Here is a 21,989-nt window from a genome sequence, read left to right as displayed (position 1 = left end):
TTTCTTTTGTGTTTTAAAATCTTGAACTCTCCTCTTTTGCCCTAAATTTCCCATTGTTTGCAGTTTTGCACCTACTTTTTTAGTGAGGAAAAAGAAAAAGAAATCTCTCTCTGCCTCATTTTGTCACGTTGCAGCAAAGACCTTGCTTTACTTTCAGTTTCGTTTTTTCAGCATAGCTAGGGGAAAAAAAATCTGCTCCAGCACTCTGCAGCTAGCAACAGAGCCCTGCCCAAAACAGCTGAGAGCAAATCAGCTGAGGGAGGCCTATCTAATCAACTTTTGCTAAATTAACCTATGCTGTAGCTGTAAGGGGCTGTTTTTTCTATTTTTGCAGGCACCGGTCTACTCATTTGTTTTCTTTTAACACTGATCAGCTGTAGGGCGGCCCTTTGAAGCCCCAAGAGTTTGAACAGTTTTTTTTCCCTCTGGCCAGCAGCTGGGACTCAGGAGGCAGCATAGATTGGGAGTGGGAGGGGTAAGCGAACGGCTACCGGGCCGGGAACCGGTTCGGGGGCATGGCCAGCCAATCTTATTATCAGTTCTCCGAACTATTAAATTTTTTTATTATCGGTTCTTGCGATAATGGTGCGAACTGGGAGCAACCCACCACTGCAATAGAACCATTGAGTCTGACTCCTCATTCAGTGCAGACATCCAAATGCAACCATCTATGATACTTGATTTTTTGGTTTTTGAGTTGGGCACATTCAACAAAGAAGAACCCTCTCTTTCCCTAAGAAATTGGGGTGTTTTTTTTTAATAAAACTGTTCTTATCATAAGTTTAGGTTGAATGCAGATTTAATTATATAGAGTGTACTCGTAATCAATGAAATATTTATTTCAGTGGATTTTCAAATATATAAAGATTCAGATTCAGCATATTTTATTTTCTCATTTTTATTTAAAGGATTAATATTTAATTTCATCTTGTTCCTTCTAAAATGTTGAATTCTAGATACAACTGGTACTGAGAATTTGTAAATAACTAAACCTGCAATATTTGTTCCAAATGTAGTTACAGAACAATAACTTTTGAAATCCTTCAGTCTATCTTGCACAGTGTACTGTACAATGGCCTAAAAATATGTAATTCATCTTATGATAAAATGTAACTTTCATCTCATCATAGTTAATCTCATTTTGTTGCAAAGTAATTGTTTTCTTTCTTTAAGAAAAGTTTCACTGAAAAAAAAATGAAAGTGAAGAATCTGTGCAGATATCTTCCCACTGTCATGGTTATATTGTTAAAATTAAGTTGCGGAAACGGAGTGTTTTCAGTGATTTTATATATATAAGTCACAACTCAAGGCAGCAGTCCTTATACCATTATGGGAAAATGGATGCCCAATCTTTTCTTGAAAATGTCCAGCACTCACAACTCTGGATGGCAAACTCTTCCATTGATTAATTGTTCTCATTGCCAGGAAATTTGTCCTTAGTTCCAAGTCTGATCTCTCCTTAAAGAGCTTCCACCATTGCTTCTTGTCCTGTCCTCGGATATGTTAGAGCTGAGTTCCCCAACCTTTCTGCCTTTGTGGACCAGTGGGGAGGGGGGTTGGGCAAGCATGCATATGCTTGCACAAATATAGCACAGATGCACATGGTCGCCCACTTCCATGGCCTGGTTCCGATGGGCTCAAGGCCCAGTCATGGGCTATGGCCTGGAATTGGGGACTCCTGATTTAGAGAATAAGTCAACTCCTCTGTGACAGTCCCTCAAAAGTACTGGAAGGTAGCTATCCTGTCACTCCTAATCCTTCTTTTCATTAGGCTAAACATACCTAATTCCCTTAACTGTTCATTGTATGCTTTAGGCTCCAGATCTGTTATCATCTTTTGTTGTTCTTCTCTGCACTCTTTCTAGGGTCTCAGCATCTTTTTTATATCGTGGTAACCAAAACTGGATGCAGTATTCCAAATGTGGCTTCATTAGTGCAGTACAGGGCAGGACTATCACTTCTTGTGATCTTGATGCTATCTCTCTGTTCACACAGCCTATGACTGTATTTTGTGTGTGTGTGTGTTGCAGCTTCAGTATAGTTCTGGCTCATACTTAACTGGTTATCTACTAGGTCATTTAGTTCCCTCTCATAGTTACTACTGTTGAGCCAGGAATTGTCTTTTCTATATTTGTGAACCTGTGAAATTATTGAGAGTCAATGCCTAGTCCACAACACTAGTGCTATATATTTCAGGAAGCCTGCTAGCAAGTAGGTTGTCGTATTTTCCCCCATATTTGATCTAAACAGCCGCACATTGGTTACTGCAATCTAAATGCATAGCAATTAATGACACAATTCGACAACATTTTGGTGTGGCAACAATTATAGAGAAGATTAGAGAAGATCAGCTCTGCTGGTATGGACATATCCTGAGAGCAGCACCTTCCACCATTGCCAAGACAGCTTATCAAATAGAACTTAATGGCTGGCTACCTCACAGGCACCCAAAACAGAGATAGCAAGATACCATCAACAAAAATATGCAAGTTGTGGGCCTGCGCCCTGGAGATGCAGCTAACTGTGCAAAGTGGCACTCTGATCAGAAAAGCGAATCTTGCTCTTGCAGGAATATGCTAGGTAGAAGAAGATGATTTAGTAAGGACATAAAGATTTACTATATCAGGATCTTCAGTCTCTAGTTAGGGATGTTTCTACTTGTCTATCCATCAGTAACCATGAATGCCCAGAAGAATCATCAAATCACACATCCCAAATCATACATAGGTAGTGTCGCTTCCTTGGATTCTGGAACTGATAGAGAGACTCATGATAGAGAAATTCTAAATCTGTTTTTCTTGAATTTGATTTCAGAATGTTTCAACCAATCCAAACCTTCACAGCCACTAGACCCTGACAAGTGCTTCACAACCTCATCTGGGACAGGGATATACTATTCAATATCAAAAACATACTTTAAAGAACTATGGTGGTGCAGTGGTTAGAATGCAGTACTGCATGCTATCTCACTGTTCACTGCCAGAAGTTTGATCCTGACCGGCTCAAGGTTTTTTTTATTTTATTTTATCTCGAATTTATATACCGCACCTTCTCCCGAGGGACTCAGGGCGGTGTACAGCCAGATAAAAAACATACAATATAAACATTAAAAACAGTTAAAAGGATATATATTAATTTGGCCCCAATTTAAGATAACAGACCAATTAAAAATTAAAAAATTAAAAATATGTTAAGCCAGCCCGGCTTGCTGGAAAAGGAAAGTTTTAAGGGCACGGTGGAAGGCACCGAGATCTTGGATTCTCCTTATCTCTGGGGGCAGCTGATTCCAGAGGGTAGGTGCCCCCACAGAGAAGGCCCTCCCCCTGGGGGTCACCAGCCTACATTGTTTGGCTGATGGCACCCTGAGGAGGCCCTCTCTGTGGGAGTGCACAGGTCGGTGGGAGGTCATTGGTAGCAGCAGGCGGTCTCGAAGATAACTAGGTCCTATGCCATGGAGCGCTTTAAAGGTGGTAACCAACACCTTGAAGCGCACCCGGAAGACCACTGGGAGCCAGCGCAGCTCATGCAGGAGTGGTGTTATGTGGGAGCACCAAGCGGCTCCCGTAATTACCCGCGCGGCTGCATTCTGGACCAGTTGGAGCCTCCGGGTGCTCTTCAAGGGGAGCCCCATGTAGAGAGCGTTGCAGTAGTCCAGGCGCGAGGTGACGAGGGCATGAGTGACTGTGCACAGGGAATCCCGATCAAGAAAGGGCCGCAACTGGTCAATCAGGCGAACCTGACAAAAGGTCCCCCTGGCTACAGCCGTCAGATGTTCCTCCAAGGACAGTTGTGAATCCAGGAGGACTCCCAGACTGCGCGCCCTCTCTGCGGGGGCCAAAGACTCACCCCTGATAGTCAGTGATGGAGTCAACTGACTATATCGGGATGCCGGGAGCCATAGCCACTCAGTCTTGGAAGGGTTGAGCTTGAGCCTGGTCTTCCCCATCCAGATCCGCACAGCCTCCAGGCACTGGGACATCACTTCAAGGGCATCGTTGGGGTGGCCTGGGGTGGAGATGTACAGCTGGGTGTCATCAGCATACTGATGGTACTTCACCCCAAAGCCACAGATGATCTCACCCAGTGGCTTCACATAAATGTTGAACAGAAGGGGTGAGAGGACCGACCCCTGAGGCACTCCACAAATGAGAGGCCTCAAGGTCGACCTCTGTCCCCCTGCCAACACGAACTGCGACCGGTCTGAGAGAAAGGAGGAGAACCATCATAACACGGTGCCCCCCTCCCCAACTCTTCCAACCGGTGCAGCACAATACCATGGTTGATGGTATCAAAAGCCGCTGAGAGGTCTAATAGGACCAGAACAGAGGAGCAACCCCTGTCCTGAGACCTCCAGAGATCATCTACCAACGTGACCAATGCCGTTTCCATGCTGTGCCCAGACCTGAAACCCGACTGGAATGGATCTAGATAAGATGTTTCCTCCAGGAATTGTGGAAACTGTCACGCGACCACACTCTCAACAACCTTCACAACAAAACGAAGGTTGGAGACAGAACAATAGTTGGCTAATACTGCCAGGTCCAGGGAAGGCTTCTTGAGGAGAGGCCTCATCACCACCTCTTTCAAGGCGGCAGGGAAGTGACCCTCACTCAACGAAGCGTTGATAATTCCCTGGAGCCAGCCTCGTGTAACCTCCTGGGAAGCCAGTACTAACCAGGAGGGACACGGGTCCAGTAAACATGTGGCCGCATTAAGTCTCCCCAAAAAGGTTGACTCAGCCTTCCATCCTTCCGAGGTGGGTAAAATGAGGATCCAGATTGTTGGGGGCAAAACTCTGTAAATCGCTTAGAGAGGGCTGTAAAGCACTGTGAACTAGCATATAAGTCTAAGTGCTATTGCTATGAATCTAGGGAAGACAAAATGTACCATAAGTCCCAGTAGTTCTTTCCCCTAGGCCCAGGTATCGCTTCAGATTATGTAAATATGGACAACTGAACATGAATTTAGATGCTGATGTAATCAACTGTATCAATTAATTCAATGCGTTATTCACAGTTATCATGAATCCCAGTCATACCAAAACTTTTCAAAGCAATTGTCCTTGATGTTGGTGAGTTCTTGCTGTGAACATTTAATATTTTGGACCTTCAGGAGTTTTTTTTTATAGGTAGTCCTTGACTTATGACCACAATTGGGACTGGAGTTCCTGTCACTAAGTGAGGTAGTCATTAAGTGAGTCCTGTTCAATTGTTGCCATGGTTGTTAAGTGAATCACATGGTTGTTAAGTGAATCCAGCTTCCCATGTTGACTATGCTTGTTGAAAACTGGCTGGGAAGGCTGCAAATTGTGATCATGTGACCCTGAGATGCTACACTCATTGTAATTACATGCTGGTTGCCAAGAGGCCAAATTCTGATCATGTGACTACAGGGATGATGCAATGGTTTTAAATGTGAGGACCAGTCATAAGACAACTTTTTTTTAACCACTATCATAATTTTGAATGGTTGCTAAACAAATGATCTTAAGTCAAGGACTACCTGTAACATGGGTTAAAATCTTTTGTTTTACTTCCCCATACTGAAACCATAACTTTTTTCTACCTGATCCTAAAGATTTTATTCGTTTCCTAAAGATTCATTTATTCATTGTATTTTCATTAGTCACACTACAGTAGCGGCTTGCAGAGTAATAGGCAATAATAAAAGCTCATAAAAATCCTTATAAAATATTTCGACACAGCAAATAAAACAAACGGTAAGTACTAAAACAGCAGAGATAAAATGGATTAGTAAACTATGCGTGCAGCATTAAGATAAATGTTAAAAGATCTGAGCAATGCCTGACTAAAATTGACCTGGCTCAAAATATCAACCAAAGTATTTCTGTCATTTATTAGGAGTAATTTGTTTTGTTTTCCAAGCTAATCTAACGTGAAGTGTAGTTATCAAACTAGGACTAAATGGCAGTACTAAATGACATGAAATGAATTTTTTTTGCTTACCTCTCCATTGAAGAAACAGAAAATAGTTGCCACAAGTAAGCCCTGAAAAGAAAAATGAAAAGCAAATTATTCAGATTGTTTCTATGATTATAGAATTTATATGTGTGTGTGTATTAGAATAAAGTAAATCAGATATATTTTATAACATTTCACTATATGCAGGTATAGTTACAGTATAATAATTCATAATTCAAGAATTCTGCTAAAGAGCTATCTAACCTAGCATCCTGTTACAGAAAACAGACAGCCAGGTCACTTATGAACTAATCATCATCTGTTTCTCTAATACAGGGCTGTCAAACTCATGTCGTCACAGTGGCATCATGTGATGTATCAGGACTTTTTCCCTTAGCTAAACCGGGTATGGGCATGGTCAGCCCATGACGTATCCGGCCCAGGGGCCACGAGTTTGACGACCTTGTTCTAGTTTCTTCCTCTGTTTCTCTAATCTCCTTTTAAAACTATTTAAAAAGGGATCTTGAAGTCCTAAGTAAGAAGGATGGAAATGAATGTCTCGATACTGTTCTGCTTCAATGGTACTTGAGTCGGTAATTATCACCACACATAATGAAAAGAAATTCCATTATTGATCTTCAGTTACATTTTCATATTGATGTAAAACACTTCATTTTGTCTGTCCCGAATTTCACAATTTATTCCTTACATTTAGTGTTCCTTGATCAGAGACAAAACAAAAGAATATCCTGAATGGGGTCAAGGTGGAGTCTCAAAAAATCAAGATGGCGCTTGAAATCAAATTCCAATTCCATATGTATAACATATTTACAGTATGTATGTATGAATAAAAAGAAAGGGAAAAAAAACTCCATACAATTATGCCTTCGGCCCTTCTTTCTATTGAGTAATTATCATGTTGAACTTTTCCCCAAACACTTAAGTCTAAACCCCTACTCCTTTTTTAACAAGAACTGAACCAGTAACACTTCTAAGGAAATGGAGTGGGATTCAACAATGGTCATCATGACAATGTCATGACTTTTTGACACCCCCTTCTCTGCCTCCTGTGGATGCCTCTTATGTAAAATAAAATGTGGCATTTTTCAAGTACTCACTCTTTCTTCCCATAAAAACCAAGTCATTTGATAGAAAGTGGCATTTTCACAAAGAGTGGAGAAATTTGTGGAAAGAAATTATCATTTAAATGCAAACTTACAGGGAAAATTAATGGTCTGAAAATACTTATTTCTTTTCCAAAAGAATACAGGACAAGCAGCTTAGAATTTTGGGACATTTGAAAAAAATAAACACACCTATTTGGTGCAAGCTTTATTGATGGCAGCAATTGCGATATTCAACCAAAGGACATAACAGCTTTGGATTGGGTGATCTTTTGTCAGCAGAACAGCAGAACACGTGTATTTCCTTTTCTTTGCTTGTTATTTTCTTGTCCCCATTTCTTATCTGCTATTTTAAAATAGAAGTGGAAGTTCTAAAATCCCATCAACAGGATTGCTATTAACCGAACTACCAAAATCCAACTCTTCATTAGATGGCACAAGGCTATAGGAAACTCTTTGCTGCCATCCAGAGGACATCTGGATTGTTGTAGTTCAGATATTTCACTCCTACCCTTTGATACATTGACAAAGGGTCCCTAATTATTTCTTGCCGCCCTTACAGTAATGGTGTGTTGCTCCCGGTTCGCACCAGTTCGCAAGAACCAGCAGTAAAAATTTGTAGTAGTTCGGAGAACCGGTAATAACATTGGTTGGCCACGCCCCCGAACCGGTCCCCGGCCCCGGTCGCCGCTCGCTTACCCTGCCCACCTCATCAGAGGCTTTTGGGTTTTCTTTATTTTTAAAAGCATTTTTTCTACAACCTCTTTGGCTGAAAAATGCTTTTAAAAGAAAAAAAAAAAGCCTCTGATGATCGCGTGGCTCAGCTGGGATCATCAGAGCCTTTTAAAAACATTTTTTAACAACCTCTTCGGCTAAAGAAGTTGTAGGGAAAAAAATGCCTTTAAAAGTCTCTGATGGTCCCAGCTGAGTTGCCTGATCATCAGAGGCTTCTCAAAGCATTTTTTTCTGCAACCTCTTCAGCCAAAGAGGTTGTAGGGAAAAAAAATGCCTTTAAAAGCCTCTGGCAATTCCAGCTAACTTGCCTGATCATCAGAGGCTTCTAAAAGCATTTTTTTTCTGCAGCTTCTTAAGGTTGTAAAAAAAATGCTTTTAAAAGTAAAAAAAAAAAAAGTTGGCCACGCCCACCCAGTCACATTACCCGACAAGCCACGCCCACAAAATAAGCCACGCCCACAGAACAGGTAGTAAAAAAATTTAGAACCCACCCCTGCCTTACAGCCCATGCCAGTCACAAGGATTAACACCTGCATTATGATGTGGGAAATGAAGCAAATTGTAGAACTCGTCCTAAAATAGTCTTAGCCTAGATTTTAAAAAGCTATTTTCAAACCCAGTGGAAATAAAACTCTGGCCTTATGGGTCCATACCCAGCTTGTAAATTCCTCCACCTGTTGCAGCCCTCACTCTTCTGAAAAAATATTAAATGCAGATCGGAGTTATTAAAAGGCTGCACATTTGTGCTTCAAAAATAAACACATACACAAAGAGACATATTGTGTGTGTCTATGTGTATATATATAAAATAAATTCTTGCTGTGTGACATTCTCATTACATACACATCCACACACCTGGAAATAAGTACTTCTGAATTTTCTTAATTTTCATATACAATTTAGTAAATGTATATAACATTGCAGTCCTGCATCCTTTTGTAATGGCAATCTTCCTCTTTTTAAAAAATATTTCTATCTTGTTTATAAAAGCATTTTGGGTCATATAATTTCATGAACATATTATATTTTGCACAAGTATAATCTAATCTGAACGTGTTCAGATGGTTTTGAAATAAGATTTTAGTTCACTATTCTGTAGGCAATACTATCAAAGGCAATACTACAGCAATGTAAGAAATAGTGACGAGGTTAAAGGCAATAAATGAGGTAATTTCAAAATAACTAATGCTCATTAAAAAATAGCTTATTTTGCTTTATAACAGTTTGAACCTGAAACTATTATCCTTGCCTAAAACTACTGTTCTTCCATCAATGCAGCCTTCTCCAACTGAATGACTACTAGATTTCTTGAAAACTACAGCTTCTAGAATTCTGAACCACTAGATTATCTGGTCAAGTTTGCTATGAATCTGGAGAATGGTAGTTCCAACAAAGTCTCAGTTTGAGAAAGAATGCACTGCAACATGGCAGCGCTGTGGTGATTATTCAGGGGGAAAATAGTGAAGAAAAAAAAATACATATCCAATAACTCCAGGAAGAAATGACTAGAAAATAGGTATGATGTAATCAGTGGACACATTATAATGCATTTATTCCAGTATTTTAAGGCATTATTCCAGAGCGGTTTTAACATAATTCATCTATGTTTTGCTAGAGATAAGGTACAATAATGTAGTAATTATATCTCAAGCATCATAGGACAATACCCCTGAAGTGCTGTTCCTACTTGAACAATTTTGTAATCCAAATTCTGGAATAAGGGGGTTGCATGTACTGAGCTTCCATAACTTCATTACAGCATACAAATGCAAAAATGGCAATTCAGTAGTACTAGAATCATTCTGTTTCTTCCTGTCCCAGCTCAGCCATTCTGCTATGGCTCACACAGAGCCATAAGGTAAGGTTTGTAAGGTTTGAAGCAACTTGAGGTAATATATAATAGAAGCTAAACAAAAGTAACAATGCTGGCATCATACATTGAAATGTAATTTGAAAGACTGTCCTCTTCTGGGGAGTTATCGAAGATTGTTTTTAAGATTAATAAAGCAGTAACTCCTTTAAAAGCCAAACACACTTGTTTCCTATCATTTTTTTTTAACCACAAATTGATAATAAATCACAACCACAGCATTGTATGGAGATTTACACAAACTGGCAAATCTCAAACATAGGCTTTGGGAATTGTGTATGGCTTGCAGACTCAGGGTTTGTCCTTCTGACAGAGTAGAATCCATGGTTTATAAATTACAATATCAACAGATTAAAACGAAACCAAAGTACATTGTGGCTCAGTCAATGAATGACTATCAATGGAATTAAGTGATACCACAGCATATTCAGAAGAGCAGATGATACTTATATTCAGGGCTTTTAATTAAAAGGAAATCACATGATTTCTTCAATACTATCCATGGGTTTGACTTGTTCACAAAATATGTTCCATTACAAACTAAATATTTTGAGTAGGTTTTTCTTATCTTCAGTGGCATTCCATTTTACATGAAATACTGATGATCTTAACAGCTTTCCATTAAATAGATTTAATTACCCAATATCAAGCTAAGTATGCATGGGCTTTTGTAAAATTTTATTTAGCATTATTCCAGAAGGATAATTCTTGTATGATCATCCTCTTGAGAGTAGTCACAATATTCTATCTTGCCTAACTATCTAGTTTATTTCTTTGGTTTATTTGTTTTTAATATCTTATAGAGGCAATAGTAAATCAACAGATGAGTTCACATCTTTTTGCATTGTAACATATGTATAAGCTTACATATATTATTATAGTTTGGAGAATGCATGTATTACAAGCTAATCAACACATTACTGCAATAATATAGGAGTCAATTTAATGTGCTTTGCTTTCTTGCAGAATACACATTGATCTAGATTAAAGGAAAATGTGACTCTTTCTCGTGCCAGCATTGCATTATTTGCAGGCCACACAACTTTTGAATGCAGGAAATCATATTGTTGATCTATCCTGATATTAGGAGACTAGCATATTGCTGCATAATTTTTGGTCTGATCTGATCTTGGTTTGATATCCTGGCAACATAAATGTTGCTGTTTGCTATAAATATACACAGCTAAACATAGTTTTTTAATATAGCTGAGATGTATTTAAATTTCCTTGGAGCATCGGCAATGATTTCAAAGTCTGATATTATCTAAATGCAAATATTTGCTCAGTGAACTGTTACTTAGCAATTAGTTATTTATCTCTACTGCTGAAGGATTTAGATTATTTCCCATTTTGGTGGCCTAAGAACCATCTATAGCTAGTCTTCAGCTTACAATCACAATTAGGACTGTAACTTCCATTAGAAAGTGATGTGGTTGTTAGTTCTGCCTGATTTTACAATATTTTTGCCCTGTTTGTTAAGCAATTAACTGTGGTTGTTACAAATCTGAATTTGTTTATTGGAAGCCCTCTAGGAAGGCCAAAAATGATGACCACATGACTCTCAGTGGCAACAACTGTTGTAAATAGGTGCTTGAATTTTGATCATGTGATCCTGAGGGATGCTGCAACCGTTTCAAGTGTATAGACCAAGGGACCTCAAACTTGGCAGCTTTAAGACTTGTGGACTTCGACTCCCAGAATTCTCCAGCCAGCTATGCTGGAGAATTCTGGGAGTTGAAGTCCACAAGTCTTAAAGCTGTCAAGTTTGAAGACCTCTGGTATAGACTGATTGTAAGTCATTTCTTTCAGCACTGTCATCAACTTTGAACAGTCAGAATTACAAATGGCTGTACAATGCTGTAGGTGTTTGATTTAGGACTAGGAATGATGGAGCCCCACTTGAGAGAAAGGAAGAAAGAGATTTTATGCAGATCTTGTAATCATGGAAAGAAAATATTTATTTTCACAATTGTTATTTATTATTTTTATCAGATGGGTGGGAGGTCTACTGCAAACTTAGGCCTCAGGTTCATAGGCATTTTTAGACAGATCTGCCCAACAAAAATGGGCTGCCAAAGCATGATTTTAAATCATTGCAGAGAGAAGAAAAATCTTACTGCTTTTCTGACTTCATATAGAGAAGAACTGAAACAGGGCTAAAAACAATTTTTTTCAGTTTTGGGACCATATCTGGTTGTTCCACTTGGAAAAAACAGTGCTAGGATGCGTAAAATTAAATACCATTCACTATCTTCCCCAAATCAAACTTTTAGGAAAAAACAACAACAAAAGACCTACAAAGGGATGTAATTTATTCAAACTGTACCAAGGACATTTCTTATGTTAAAGGAGGTTACAGTAGGGAAAGATTTCAAAGCCTGCACAGGGAAAATGCATGAATAAAAAAGTAATCATTAAAAAATGATTTTCTGGCAATTTGCATTAACTGCTCTTTATATCAGAGATGCTCTAAATAATCACAGAGATGATCTTGGAAAAGCATGTGACAGTTAGGATGATTTAAGTCCAGGAATAGAAAAGAATATTAGAGAGAAATTTATATTAGCTCTGCAGCACCGGTGGGTTCTACTTACCTTTACTACCAGTTTGCAACGTGGCCAGGTGCGTTCACTTGCTCTTCTGCGCATGTGCAGATTGTCATTTATGACGTCCGGGTGGGTGGGCGGAGCCTCCTGCTGATTTTACTACCAGTTCTATAGAACCGGACAGAACCGGGAGCAACCCACCATTGCTCTGCGGTAATTCTCTTTGGTGTAAGAGGGAGGGAGTGAAACACTGACTATGTTTCAGGATTCTATTACTATCAATAAAGTAGGTTTCCAATATTTTTTATGGAGTCTGTTTCCTGACTAAGTCTACATTGAAGGGCTGACAGATGCTTACAAAGATCCCACAAGTCAGAAGGTATTAATTAATGGACCAGATTACTGACATACAAATGTATAAAATAAAATATGCCACATTTTTATTGATCCATTTAACTCTAGAAGGGCTAGCCCACTAGTGTATTATAAAACATCTTGATCTAATTATTACCTACAGATATTGAAGCTGCAGGTAGGGAAGAAAAGAAGTTTGCCATATAGGCACCTGTTGTTCAAATGAGCTATAGGAAAGGTGTGCGCACTTTTGATGGCTGAGGCCATCTTTAACTAATAATAAATATGGGAAGATTATGTCGCATCTCCATGGGCAGGGAGGATTATCTGAGTTTTCTTGTCCTTTCCCTCCAAATATTTTTTCTTCCTAAACTCTTCCCAAAAGTGCAGGGTCCACTTTTTTGTATCAACAAAATATTGATCCATTGTTTGCAACAGCAATTGACTGACCAGCTTTTTGCCCAGGCTTGACACTGCAGGTTGAGTGAAACTAACTAGCCCAAAGTCACCCTCTGACTCACTGCAGCCACCAAATCAAACAGTGATGCAGTTTGTTAAAATGTGGAACTAGAACTCACAATCTCCTTAATTGCTAGATCAAACTGGCTCCCTCAAAATATATTATGCTTATTTACTGGATTTTAAAAAATAAATTTCCATTAAGATAACAAGAAACCATGCCAGTGATTTTCAACAACTAGGTCACTTTGGAAGTCACAAAAAAGGAATTAAATGGCTGCATGCAGTTTCAGCTTGCATTTGTCCATTCATTGCCATATGGATCCTTGTGACACTGCCATTCCTTTACAGTTTTCAAGGTGCAGTATGTGGTCTTCTTGATTTTTCTGTCAGTTACCATGAATGAGGAACCCTGGGAAAAGTATACCAAGCACTGGAAAATTTATACCAAGCACTTTCAGGATGACCAATGACCAATTAGCAGTATCTCAGACTAGCAAAAAAAAAGTGGAATGTATTCATGGCCTGTCAGCCAAAGTAGCCCTTTTCCCATGGTGTTGGGAAAAGCACTTATGCAATCTAAACTGATTATATACCTAGTGACAATTCTCATTCAGACTAAATTTGCCATTCACATTTTTCTCCATCCTTTGGATTTGCAGGTACAAATATTTATTCTTTCCAAGAATATATTTTTAGATGTGAATATTAAACTCATTATCTAGGCAGTTAGACAGGGAGGTAGTTACTTGCCAGGAAGAAAGAGTATACATTTATTCTCTCTTCTTCAAGTTAGTTTTCCCTACATACTATAAATCCCTGCATAATCTGTCTTTTGTGTAAAATAATATTTCTACATTAAAAAATAAGGGATAGATCTAAAATTGTGTCTCCATCTTCCGTAAGATTCTATGTTTACTCAGTTAATATGCAAAAGAACTCAGACTAAATTATCTCACATATTTATGTGTGGATTGTTTTATTTGGAAAATAACCCATAAATCAACTAATCTGCTGTAAAGTTGATTTATTCTCATTGACTTTAGTGGCACTAATCCATTATCTGAAGCCAGCTGTGTTTCCTGGGAAAATATTGTTTTGTCAAATAAAACCTACCAGCATTACCAAAACAAAAAAAACAAAAAAAACCATAAACATACCTGATAGTGCATTAAAATATGCATGATGTAATCATATATTTCTCCAGCAAGTTTATTTTCTGGTCTCCAGGGAAAAATGACAAACTGAATACCTAATAAGGGCACAAGAATTAAAGTGGCTCTGACAGCTTTCATGTACATATTGGATTCAGCCCGATGTGTATCTCTCAGTTTTGTAATGAGAACTCGTACAATGTTGAGCAAAAAGAAAAAATTGACCTGGAAAAAAAATGTGTTACTTTTATTCTTATAAAAAATTAAGCATAGGTAAAGACATATGAATATTCCAATATAAAGAAAATATTACTCTCATTTTCATTTGTAGCCAACAGGGAATTTAACTCACAACAAGGAAATATGAAACTTTGCAGAGATATTTGCAAAATGTTTGTAAACCCAACTAGAAAAGGGGGCACATACAAGCAATATCTGTCTGTCTGCCTGTCTTTGCAGCTTCAGCAAAAGCCTATCCATTTATCCATTTTGTGCCAGAGCACCTCCCTAATCATGTGGGAAGCCTTCACCTAGAATAACTCCTTACTTGGTTCCAATCTGAACATGCCAACAAAAGAGTGAAAAGAAGATACAGGGCCAAACTGTGTGCTCTGCTCTGTTGCCTGCACTCCTAAACCTGTCTCAGACTATTAGTAAAGATTTACTCATTTCGAGTCAAAGCACCCTTCTCTCTCCTTCAATATCTTCAACATCATAATCAATGCATTTTTGAAATAGCAAAAGTAGTGTAATATGAAACCCAGATAATAAAGAAGGTTTGAAGAAGTTTTTCCCTTCTCCCCCTTAGTAGTAATTAGGCCTTTAAAAAAAATGATATATTTTATTTCCCAGTGTGACTCAATATGGAAAGATACATGTATCAAACCAGTGGTGGGTTTCAAAAATTTTCGCTACTGGTTTGGTGGGCATGGCAGGTGGTGGGCATGTGACTGAGTGGGCGTGGTCAACTTGACCTCACTCATGCCCACACCAACTCAGTCACATGACCCCCCACCTAGCCATGCCCACAGGAAAAGATAGGAAAAATTTTGGAATTTTGACCTATCTACCCCTGCCCTCCCTTCGCCAGTTGCCCCCATTTCCCCTCCTTCAATGGCCCCGGCCCTAGCCCTGTTTCCTCCCCCACCACTAACTCTTTGTTCAGGCTACTTACATTCTGTGGCAGCTGGTCCAGAGTCCAGAAGGCAAGCTGACCAGAGTTTTTGGCAGCCCCCAACCAGGCACCACTGCTGGAAAGTGGCTGGCAAAGAAGCCGCAGGCCACCAAAAAGTACCAGACGTCATGGAAAAAGCTGCTGCCGTCGCTGCCATGTTCTTCGCATATGCACATCCCATTGGACTTGCAAGGCAGAGGGATGCGTGTGCGAGAAGAACATGGCGGCGGTGAAAATGGTGGGCGGGGCGAGCGGTGACCGGAGGACCATTTCAGGGGTGTGGCCAGCCAGCCATCACTACCGGCTTGCTTATTTATTTATTTATTTATTTATTTATTTATTTATTTATTTATCAATCAAATTTCTATACCGCCCTACTCCCGAAGAACTCAGGGCGGTGAATAGCCAAGATAAAATACAGATAATACAAACATTAAAAATCCATTAAAATTATTAATTTTTTTGGCCAAAACAAATTTAAAACACCCAATTTATAAACAAATTTAACGATTTAAAAATTTAAAAGGGAGAGTTAGGCCAGGCCAGCCTGAAATAAAAATGTTTTAAGAGCACGACGGTTTGGTGACCTTGGCCAAATTTCCACCAATGGTTCACACGAACTGGTGCAAACTGACTGAATACCACCTCTGTACCAAATCATATTGGTCTTTCTGATACTTTGGAGAGAATGATTACAGTAAATCTTGATTTGATTGAAATTTTTGGAAAACCAAGAATCAGGAATGGTATTCCCTTTCAAAGAGTAAGATGTAGTAGGATATTATGCACAGCAGCTGGTTATCACAATCTGTTACACTGAAAATATTTATGCAGTCTTTCTATTAGGAATTAATGAACTGTATGCAACAAGTAACTTATTTTTAATGGGGTTTTTTCTAGGAGTTTAATCTTTGCTATATTTAACATAACTATGATCAGAATATAAGCTTTTATCAGATGCTCCAAATTATAAACGCAGGCATTATAAAAATCTGTCCAGCTGTTAATTCCTGATCTTTTTTCCTAAGTAGCTGTATATAATGGTTGCGATCTCTTAAGAATCCAAATTTTAGTCTGTTACTTCAGATTAAAGGCTCATCCAAACCAACATTCTGCATCAGACAATGGTCAATCCAACACATGGACAAAATGTGCAAATATGGAGATCAAATAGGTGAAAAATAACCCTTCTGCATTTGCTAGGACTTTTTTTTACCAAGTAAATACATATTATACCAAGAAGATTCCAACTACTCAGTGTACTCAGAAAAATTCCCACTCAAGTTCAAAACATTGGATTATGGTACCATGTTATTGATAGATTTTTAGGATCCAATTTGCTTCTCTAACCACGAAGACAGAAATCTGTTTCAAGTCAAGATAATGGTTCAGAAGTCTTAAGGACAGAAGGAACCATGGAATTGGATGATTGTTTTTATAAAGTACTTAGCTATCCTGAATACTGTGCTGAAACAGGGGACAAAACATCTCAATAAGAACAATGAAGTATAGCAGAATTAGTTAGTGTTGAACTCACAATAAAGTAGCAAATAATATTCTCACCAATAAAGCTGCCATAACAGGCCCATGAACAATGTACAGCAAATATGTGTCGACACTAATCCAACATCTGGAAGAAAATAAGTAAATTAAATAATGAATATATATATATATATACAGATCCTAATTAAGTTTTATATAAAGTAGCACAATACTCACTTATCATTGAAATATCTGGCTCTGGCCACAGCGTGAATTGATGCTGGCACTAAAGGAAAACCTAAAATAATAAATCATATATATCAGATTTCATATTATTTTAGATTCGATTATGGGCATGTATATATCTGTATAGGTATGCCTTAGAGACACGGAGTTGGAAAGGAGAATTTAACCTAATACTCTTCTTAGTCTTGGTATTTAATCAAACTATTCCCAGATCGTCCAATTTGTTCCTGAACAGATCCAGTGAAGGGGATCTTAATAATTGGTTCCATTTTTAAACTGCGCTACTGTGAGAATTTGCTTGTTCTAGCATGCAGTCTCAATCTGGATTGTTCTATATACAGTACATTTATATCCTGCCATTGTTCCACTAGCTCAAGTTAGCCAAAGTTATGCATTAGTAAAAAGTAAAATTAAACAGATATGTTAATTGACTACAGCAACAGCAACAAAAATGAATTGCATAACTAGATAGGGATTTGAACAGTGACCTTCAGATCTTAATCTAGGTTTAAATGAGCTTTAAAGCTGATTTAAGCCATCATGAAAAAACAAAAGAGTCAAATAAGGCAGTAAGTCCTGCAGCAACTGTGAGAGAGACCCAGATCCATTCCAATTGACAGTGGCACTTATCTGCTGTTGAATTAGCCTTCGCTGGCTAAGTCAAGAGATTGACCAATGGGTCATATAAATATATTCCATTTATATGACCAATGGGTCATATAAATATATTCCCACTCAACAAGGATTCCCTTTTAATGTATTTTTTATGCAACTCAATGTTTATCAAGGAAGCTTAAGTATATCTTCAATATTTCAAAGATCTCCTTTTAAATGGCTATTACTGAAGAGGAACAAGTTTTATCTGTTTAAGAGATGTAAGCACTGATGGAAATTGTATGGAATTATAATGATAACACAAACAGTTATTTCTACAATGCATTTTGCTTTAACATTGCCTTGCAGATCACTGTTAAATTATATGTGAAAGAATAAAAATGGACCAAACAACATTTTATATGATAAAAGTTCTGGTTTGACTGAGATACATTTCTTGAAATAAATGTGAGCTATCAAATTCACCTTGACTTGACTCCAGAGCTGGGGCACATCACTGTGAGGCAACCTTAAAAACTGCTATCCTGATTGTATGGATTTTTTTTTCCACCTACAAATCTTAAAAGAACTAAAGGTCACCTCCAGAAGTATATTCCCACAAAAAAGAGCAATTGTGCAGTCTAGGAGTGTTTCTTGACCACCAGCTCTCTCTTAGCTTTTAATCGTGAGTTGAGCACAGTGAACAATGATGGGTAATGTATTAAGTGAAATGTTCTTCAATCACTCAAAACAAAGGTCAAGAAATCCTAAGGCATGTCAAATTACTTTGACATCTGAAGCCAAAACCTCTACTAGACTCTCCCTGATGGGAAAAGCAATATAATGATTAAAGTAATCTTTTGCTATATCCTGTCTATCCTTTCATTTGAGAGGATATAAAAACAAATCCCAAAGCCATCCAACTGACTTTCTTGTGTGTGTGTCTAGTGTTAGCATCTTAGCCACCCTACTGTTCCAATCTGCCATATTGGTTCTCATTCATTTGTACAAAGATTCTACACAATTTTTTTTTGCATAATAACTTATAGGAGCTGTCTTTTCCTGTGGATATTTGCATGAGTCAAAGTGGCAATTACTTTAAAAACTCTGTGACAAAATGAAATATTTTAACAACTGGGTGGAAGACCACATACCCCAGCCCAGGAGATAATACCAATGCAAGCGCTGTTCTTCAGCAAATACTGCCACCACAATCAGTGTATGAAGATATATTCCTTCACAAAGCATCCAGAAGTAGTTACAGCCCATTGTATATTGGTGAAAAAACTGAAGCACTTTGCAGCTTATCTGTCAGAGAAAAGCAGCAGACAGATGTGGAACAGATAACAATGTTTATAAATGAATAAGGAAACATCATAATAGACTTTCACAAGTTTTTCATGCTATTAAATCAATCTGTATCCTTCAGCATCTTCCAATGACTGAAATTCTAATGTATCAGACATACTGACTAAAGCTGTCTCCTACATTAGGGCTTTGTGGAAGAAACCAACATGTCAAACACTAAAATCAACAATCCATATAACCCTTCAGAAAAGGAGATAATAAGGAAGATATTAATATGCTCAGAAATGGATAGATTAACATTAGAATTTAAAAATAAAGGAGACACAGAATATTATGACACATGGAAAAGATTTTATCAATGGCTGGAAACACAAGGTGGGAGTTGGAACATGAAACAATTAGGCTAAGTAGATCCGGAATGAAACATTATATATGTACCACAATGAATACGCTGGTCAAAAATAATTGTACAAAATTAGCACTGTGTAAGAAGTATAAATGTTATATGTCTTTCACTTTGGTTTTTATGGCAGATGAATCGCTAGGATGGTCACACTATGTTCGATATACTTATATGTAAATAATAATAATAATAATAAAAAAAAACCCAATTCATATTTCAGATATTTTTGCTCTGATACAGAATAAATGTGTGTAAAATTCAGTAAAATCAGGAACTACACTACCTGAATTCTTCACTAGTCCACAGTAATCTGGTTTTCTTAAAACTTTCTTTGTCTTATAATAAGCATTAGGTGGTGCTATATAGCTAGAATGATTTTTTGAAAACAAATTATTTTTAAAAAACTTGGCTGGCTACTGAAACTCAGTTTCATGAAACCACAGATTTCAGTATCAAAAAAATGGCAATAACAGAAATAATAGAAAATTTCCATATTATTGCAGTAGTATCTCTTGGGTATTGGACTAGGATCAAGTAGACCCAGGTTCTAATCCACTTTAGCAAGAGAAACCCACTGTCTCTTATTCCAACTTCATTAGATATTTATTGTGTAGAGAAAAATTGCTGTACAGAATGCTACATTTAAAACATCAATACATGTTAACCAAAAAAAAAAATTCCCTGAAGTTTCCTGGCAAAATACACCCATAACAAATAGTCAGACAATATGTTCACATACTGCAATAAAATTGGTCTTGGAATTCCTGCCTAAAAAATGTTATAACTTTTTGTTCATCTCAGGCTAGGGAAGGCTGAGAATGGTTTAGATATAGCAGTTCTAGAACAGTTTGCATACAATGGAAATGCTTTATTGCTGGAGACGCTTTTAGAATAACCTTTTCTATGGGACAGGACACCAATATTTACTGCACTCTCATTTATATAGGAAAATTAAGGCTTTCCCTCAAAATAACATTTTATCAATATGACTACATATTTGTGGTAAATCAAAGATGAACATACTATACTTCATATACATCTGTATCCTTAACATATTGTTGCTAAAACTACAACTTTAAAGAACTGGATTTACATTAATAATCATTTTTCCACCCTTTCTAAAAAATGCAGTAACAAAATGCTGTCTATGTAGTAAGAAGTAAAGTCCAATTTAAAAAAAACCAATCCTGGACGTGGTGGGACAAAACACTATCAGTTTTTTTCTCAGGAATAAATATTTGCAGACAGTAGAACTCATCAGGAATTAGTTTTCAGATCTATTTTTTATTCTCAAACTTTGAGTGATGTGACATTCACAAAGGACACATTTTCATTATTTGTTATTCTCAAAGTTATTATGAGGCAGGTTTCCATATTTTGATTTAATTTTATTTTTGATGAATAATAGGAATATTTTTGAGTGAATGCATTGGTTTTCTGCTTAGCAGGTCTTAAGTCCATGCTGGCATTACATTATATTTAACTCTTAAATCAGAGATGAAAAACTGGCCTTTTTCTAAGTGCCTCCATTTTAATTTAAGTCTATAGGTTTGGCTTCCTACATTAGATTAAACAACTGCCATTTTGGGGATGGTCTATAAAAATTTACTGGCTTCGTTTCTTTGCAGAAAAGAAAAGGTGATGATATCTTTTGAAATCCTCTGCTGTTCCTGAGGATGCTAAGACTTGGTCCGTATAGTTTTGGTAGACAAATGATGGATGGATATTTGCAGCACATAATGAATAAGAATGTTCAGTGATAACATATGCACATTGTTCAGTTATTCTCGTATGGATTGTCCTATCTATCTACAACCTTTTTTAAAAATGGGTGTATTCACTAAGACTCCTAGCTTGTCTTTCTCAGACATGTCAGGAATTGGAAGCCAATAACAAAACATGTCAAACTTCACCCAGCTGGGCAAGATCAAGAATACAAGAACACATAGATGTTAATCAGATATGTTAATGCTAGCTCTGGGGATAATCAGAAATTGTGAAACTTTCTCTCCTAACATATAGTGGATTAATTAAGGCAGTCTCTCTCTGAATAACTGAAATGCTTCTTCCAAGTTTTCTTTCCAGTTGAAATAAATTGCCACTTACCTAAATAATCCATTAAATTACTCACTTGCTACCTTGTGGTTATTAAGGTCCACATTCTCTTCCATTTCCTTCCTAATATCCCATAATCTTCCACAAAAGAAGCATCTCTATGTTTCTTATGCACTGGTTGATATGATCATTAATACATTATTTCCCCCTGAACACTGTCGTAAAGTATCAGTAGTTTCACTGTATGCTAAATAAGCTATTCTGTGGGTATTTGAGGTAACCTTTTCTTGTTTATATTGATCCTCATGGCTTGTAGAATATTTCAAAGATTGACTGGCAGTGTTAGTACATAATGCTCTCTGATCATGATGGAGCATTGTTTAATCAGAGCATGTCTATATCTAAAAAAATCACCAATAAACAATTTCTGGCTTTCAGTTCCACTATTTTGTGGACATTTTATTAAACTGTTCTAAAGAGCAGTTAAAAATGTTCTAACTGGATCTTGGCATATGTCTATAAATTTTATGTGATTATCTCAAAGTGTGCTGCTGCATTTTGTAG

At 37.5% G+C, this 21,989-nt stretch overlaps 1 protein-coding gene across 1 annotated transcript in view; it reads right to left on the bottom strand.

The window, feature by feature from the left end:
• CALCR (calcitonin receptor) overlaps positions 1-21,989 on the bottom strand; it is a 168,815-nt gene that overhangs the window by 7,533 nt on the left and 139,293 nt on the right. Inside the window, exons 8-12 of the mRNA XM_034402015.3 lie at positions 18,814-18,967; positions 17,057-17,117; positions 16,901-16,967; positions 14,170-14,388; positions 5,967-6,008 (exon numbers count right to left, since the gene is read on the bottom strand). Coding sequence (XP_034257906.1) covers positions 5,967-6,008; positions 14,170-14,388; positions 16,901-16,967; positions 17,057-17,117; positions 18,814-18,967 — 543 coding nt within the window. The remainder of the gene's footprint in view (positions 1-5,966; positions 6,009-14,169; positions 14,389-16,900; positions 16,968-17,056; positions 17,118-18,813; positions 18,968-21,989) is intronic.

This window comes from Pantherophis guttatus, chromosome 4 (assembly GCF_059756535.1).
Source record: "Pantherophis guttatus breed Tessera chromosome 4, ASM5975653v1, whole genome shotgun sequence".
NCBI classification, from domain to species: Eukaryota; Metazoa; Chordata; class Lepidosauria; order Squamata; family Colubridae; genus Pantherophis; species Pantherophis guttatus.
The sequence above is the reverse complement of the archived record's forward strand: the minus strand, read 5'-3'. Positions and strand labels throughout refer to the sequence as shown.